At 40.0% G+C, this 6,075-nt stretch overlaps 1 protein-coding gene across 1 annotated transcript; it reads left to right on the plus strand.

The window, feature by feature from the left end:
* The first annotated feature begins 4,591 nt into the window (after nt 1-4,591).
* Nucleotides 4,592-5,509, plus strand: TAS2R4 (taste 2 receptor member 4). The gene has a single exon (NM_001039855.1). It carries the CDS (start codon nt 4,592-4,594, stop codon nt 5,507-5,509), a length of 918 nt encoding a protein of 305 aa, NP_001034944.1.
* Nucleotides 5,510-6,075: the final 566 nt, after the last annotated feature.

The raw sequence follows: 6,075 nt of genomic DNA on the forward strand, positions 1-6,075 counted from the left end.
TGCTCTCTGCAAGTCTGATAAAATCCTACATTTGCTGGACCTTTGGGACATGCTATAATGATGACCATTTAAAATGATCTACACACAGCCTATGTGGAGGTAAAACAATTAAAACATACAGTCTGTTGTTAGCTGAATTTACATTTCTCTTTTGATGTATAATTGATGCTAGAGAACTATATGTACAGGTTCCTCCTTTTCACCTTTTGTATTTCTGCTTCTTATTTTAAGCCTCAAACAAAAGCTACCTTCTCTAATCTTCTCTGTAGGTAACCACTTTCCCTTTTTTTATAGAGCACTTTATTTCATTTACTTATCTTTAAAAAACAAACCAACCCTTATCTTTTACCTTAAAATCAATACTGTGTATTAGTTCCAAGGCAGAAGAGTGGTAAGGGCTAGGCAATGGGGGTTAAGTGGCTTGTCCAGGGTCACATAGCTAGGAAGTACCTGAGGCTAGATTTGAATCCAGGACCTCCCTTCTCTAGGCCTGGCTCTCAATCCACTGAGCCACCCAGCTGCCCCCTTATAGAGCACTTAAAAAAAGTGACCTCTGTATTGCATTTACCATGTAATGTTGACTACTATAGTCATTAGTGCCTGGGGTATTTTTCACTTTCTTCTACCTCATTCAGAGCATAAGCCCACCAACCTTCTCTTGGTTCAGGGCAGTCATTTAGACTTAATTAAGGCTTTCCGTAGTGAAGAAGGGAAGAGCTCATCACTCCTTTCTCTGAGATGTCCAATTAGACTTTGAAAAGGCTCAGATACAACTTCAAAAACTCCTTATGCTCCAGCTAGCATGAGAGCAGTGCAAACAGATTGAATCTGGAATAAACATATATGTAGAGACAATAGATGGATACTGTAGGAGAAAGAGTATTAATAGAAGAACTTTTTATGGAAATAGAGGTTGAACAAAAGAAACTTCTCAGTTTCAAACATATAATAGCACAACCTGAACATGAAAAGCAGAATTGACTTCTTTGTCCTTATGTATCACAAGCATTGAAAAACTTTCTGGGCTCTAGACAAAGAGCTTGGATTCATATAAATGGTCCTGCTTTGGGCTGGCTCAGTGAATCCTCTCTCTGGATCATCCTCAAGATCCTGAAAATTCCTGATATAGTCATCCACTCTATAGGGGTTTTCCTGGGATATCTCTGTACTGATGAAAGTATAAGATTCTTGATCCCACCTATCTCTTTCTATCACTTTAATAAAGTTATTTTTGCTACTGCGTTAATAGCTCTTACTATCTTAGTGATCCAAAGTTCCTGAATCTAGACCATCCATGCTGAACAGTGGGTAACCTTGAGTACATCACTTGGGTGTAGGCAAAAGGGGAATTTGGAGTATCCTAGTTGCATAAGGACTGGCAACAACTTCACTGTGGACAGCTGCATCTTCATCCTGTATGGTTTAAAATAACCTCGACCACCCTTGGGGGCAGATTACTTGTCACCTGAAGATGATGGGAGATAAACAAAGAAAAGATAAGGCATTAGTTGGGAACTGAAAGAAAGCAGATGCATTCAGGAGGCTTTGGGCCATCCCATCTACCCTAAATCGTTGAGCTTCTGGAGGGCAGAGAAAAAGTGTTGGCCTTTCTTTGCATCCCCAGTATTTAGAACAACCCCCCACACCTAATAAATACTTATTTACTGACTAGTCCTGGCTCTGCTATTACAGAGCTAAATGACTTTTGGAAAATGACTTCATCTCCCTGGTCCTCTGGTTCCTTTTAGCTCTAATTCTATTTTTCATAAGGTTGGAGTGAGAAAATGAAGCTGGATCATTAGAAATCTACCATTCCTATTAAAATATATTACATAATGTATCCCTTATTAATGACTTATTAGTAGTGTTATTGTTACATGCACACACAATACATATATATATATATATATATATATATATATATATATATATATATGTGTGAAATGTAACTGAGACAACCAAGCTACATTTTGGTATGCTATCGAGCTGCCAAGCTGGTCTCAAAGTACATCTAGAAAGTAGATGACCAAGTGAGGATGTGCAAATGCTCTGGACAAGCAGCTAGATAACTAACTCAATGATTAGAGTGCACAGAGTGCTGGATTTAGAATCAGAATGACTTGGATTCAAATCAAGGATGCTGTAGTGGAGATTCCTAGTTAAGTATGGGATAAATTAAATGATTTCTGAGGTTCCAAGTTTGTGATTCTGGTTCTCTATAAAATGAATGGTTTTGACAAGATGATCCCCAATATCCAGTGATGCAAGTCTATCTAACCAGTAAGGTTTGGGGCTAGGTTCTAGGGATACAAAGACAAAATGAAGAAACATCCTTGCTCTTGAAAAGCTTTCATTCTACTATGTGTGTGTGTGTGTGCGTGCGTGCGTGCGTGCGTGCGTGCGTGTGTGCGTGTGTGCGTGTGTGTGTGTGTGTGTGTGTGTGTGTGTGTGTAGAAGATCACTTACCCCCCAGACATACTATGTTATCTTTCCTTTAGGAATATGATTTTTTCATTAATTTTGCAAGCCTTCATTGACTTTTTAAACTGTATTCAGTTTATATTAGAGGAGCTGGTTTGCAGGAGGAAGTTAGTGAGGGGATTCAATAAATGTGGAGACATGGTCCCTGTCTGTCAGAATTCCATGACTTCTGACATAGGCATATGGGAAAGCTCACAAGTTGTTGTCAAGGATGTAGCCGTCACTGATTTTGTAGCATAGTTCTCATCTCATGACCATTCCATACTCTCCATGCCCAACACTTCAGATGACTTACAGCACATCTTGGGGACACAGGGCTTTGTTAGGAGTCTTCATTGCTGCCACCCTTGTCAAAAACTTCAATCATTTACTTCCACCTCATGATTTAACGTAACTTCTCTAACACTCAAGTCTGAGCTTGAGGCGCAGGAAGCATCAAGTTTTTCAAGGGAAGGAACTAAGGAGAAGACATAGAGACAGGTGACATAACTAGGCTGGAATCAGTAGGCAGCGTTCTTGTGGCTATTTTGTCTCTGTATTTCTCTTCTCTTGGAGCACAGCCAGCAGGGAACAGCTCTGCTGCTCCTCAGGCTTCTGTGTCTATGTGTGTGTTGGGAAGAAGACAGAGGAGCAGCATACTCTTTGGACTCTCAGCAGCAGGTGAAAGGGTTGCTTTTCGCTTTCTGTTTGTCTCCTTCCTGGAAGGAAGAATGATCAATAATATGTCTGTTTCCCTCTTTCTCTGCTATGATTTGAAGTCAGTGTAGTATGCCATGATCACACAGTGAGGAAGTGTCTGAGGACAGATTTGAACCTAGATCCTCCCAATTCCTAGATCCTCTCATGGTCCTGGGTCCCAGTAGGACCTAGGAAAAGTGGTGCAATTTCATTATATCCTCAGAAGTGCTTGAATGTCTTGCAGTTTTCTTTATAAAAGCCGTATCTGTGATTTCATTGGTATAGGGGACGTAAAATGAGAAATTTTCCTCTCTATCAGTGTAGACTGTCAGCTCTCAAGTACTTTACCCAACTTTTTTAGAGAGTTACCGGGGACACTGAAAGTTTAAATGACTTGCCCAGGGTAATGCAGCCAGGAATTACCAGTGGAAGGACTTCAGCAATCCAGAGCTTCTTGTTTCTAAGACAGACTCTCTTGTTCTGTATCTTTAGAGTTTTGGTTTGAGGGTGGGGGTGGGATTGGATCTGCAATTTCATTAATGTGCTATTAGTAGAGGGAGGCTTGGGGAGAGGAAAAATCCATTCCACTGATACAGATGAACAAATTCTTTGTAATTTTAGTCTAAGAGAGTTGCCTGGGTCACATGGCCAAAATGATTGATAGGTAAGACTTGAGTCTAGATTTTCTTGACTAAAATAGACACTTTACTCCCTACACCACAGTGCTTTTCAAGGTACTAATAAGAATTATAATAAAGTTTGTTAAAGCTAGGAGACACAGATTAGCTTACCTCCAATATTTTCTTTCCTCTGCAATAAGGAAAAAGTTGGGTTAATCCCAGTTATTCTGACTAAACTTTTATCCATAGAAGGAATGAAGCCAGGTACAGGGTGAGAAAGTACCTGGCTTTATTCCTTCTATGGGTAAAGAAAGGCATCAGAGTCAGTTAGGTGGAAACAGTGGATAGAGTGCCAGGTCTGGATTTGGGAGTACTTGGGTTCAAATCGATCTTTAGATATTTCTTCACTGTGTCACCTTGGGCAAGACACTTAACTTGTATGCCTAGCCCTTGCCCTTCTCTCTTAAGAGTTGTTACTTTAGACTTAAAAAAAATGAAAGGTATCAGCAGTAACTCTGACACTCCTCCATCTGCTATCCCTCTTCTTCATGCCAAGCTGTTCTTGGCTTGGTATAATTATGTTCCCCTAAGGAAAACAGAGAGAATGTGAATGAAGAAGCAGTAATATAATCGTTGGAAGATTTGCATCTCAGAAAAAGCAGCTGATCCTTAGATAATACCCTAATCTCATTTGCAGTTCTGGGAGGAAAAAAAAAAGAGGTAATAATAGTTTTGCCACAAGGACAGATCTGAACAGTGCTGGAATTTCTCTTTTAACATCACAGCAAGTAGGGAATCCTGGACACACAAAGATGCTTCTGCCCATTTCTTTTTTCTTTCATATTTTCTTCATGATTGTTGCTCTAACTCAGCTCCTGACAGGAATTGTTGGAAATCTATTGATCATGATAGTCAATTGTAAGGCTTGGATCAAAAGTAGAAAACTTTCCTCCTTTGATAGGATCCTGTCTAGTCTCTCCATCACCAGATGCATAAGTCTGAGTCTAATGTTCCTGCATTTAATTTTCAGCTTAATTTTTCCAAAGAGCAAATACCCTGAGCTTATGGCCTTGATTATTTTGAACTCTTGGTTATTCTTGGATTCCTGCAGCCTCTGGATTGTGACCTTGCTCAACATCTTTTATTGTGTGAAGATTGCCAACCTCAACCATTTATTGTTTCTCTGGATAAAGCGAAATCTATCCTTGAAGACACCCTGGCCATTGCTAGCATGTCTACTGGTTCCCATCATTTCAAATTTCCTACAAATTTTGCTCAACAAAATCTTTCAGTTAGTTCATCCCACTCAGGAGAATGTGAGAAACAGCACCATGGTCAACATCAATGGCTCCATCTTCCTTTTGATGGCTCCTGTAATACTGAGCTTCAGCCTCCCGTTCATCATCAATTTGGTTTCCTGTTCCCTGTTAATCTCTTCCCTGAGGAAGCACATGCTGGAGATGCAGAAAAATGCCACCAGCTTTTGGAACCCTCAGACCAAAGCTCATGTAGGTGCTATGAAAGTTATGATATATTTCCTCATTCTCTATGTTCCTTACTCCATTGCTCAACTGGTTATCTTTCTCCCTTCCTTTGGGATTAGAAATAATTGGATCAGAAGCATATTGATAATAGTCAATTGTACTTACTCTCCAGGACATACTATTTTCATTATCCTATTGCATCCTAAACTCAAAGCAAGAATAAAGAGCATTCTATGGTGCAATTGAAGTTAGTATTTTGGGAGGAAAACTAGACTGCAGTGAGCCTTCTAACCTGGGGATCCTGGCCATTTTTCTGTTCCTTTCCAGTCCTTCATAACCTGGTTGCAGTTTCCCTTACAACTTACTCACCCTATTCCTTCACTTCCTCTGCAAATTAGTGGCATTGGCCTTCTTGCTGTTCATTGAACAAGACACTCCATCTTCACACTCCAGCATTTTCACCGACTTTTCTCCACGATTGTAATTCTGTCCCTCTTCAGCTGTGTATCCTGGTTTTCCTTGATTCCTTCAAGTGCCAGCTAAAAGCCTGCTTTCGACAAGAGGACTTTCCCAATTCCTCTTAAAGTCAGTGCTTTCCTTTCATAAACTATCTCCAATTTGCCCCACATATCTTTGTACTTGGTTGTTTGCATGAGGTTTACTTCTTTAGTGCTCCTTGAGAGCAGAAACTGGATTTTTTTTTGTCTTTCTTTGTATCCTTGGAATTTATCACAGTGTCTTGCACAAGCTAGGTACTTAATAAACACTTGTTGACTTGTTTTGTCTCCAGCACAGCTTTATTCGCCATCATT

The sequence above is a fragment of the Monodelphis domestica genome, chromosome 5, assembly GCF_027887165.1.
Source record: "Monodelphis domestica isolate mMonDom1 chromosome 5, mMonDom1.pri, whole genome shotgun sequence".
NCBI classification, from domain to species: domain Eukaryota; kingdom Metazoa; phylum Chordata; class Mammalia; order Didelphimorphia; family Didelphidae; genus Monodelphis; species Monodelphis domestica.

Coding starts and splice junctions, on each gene's coding strand:
- TAS2R4 (NM_001039855.1), top strand. CDS start 4,592: ATGCTTCTGCCCATTTCTTTTTTCTTTCATATTTTCTTCATGATTGTT.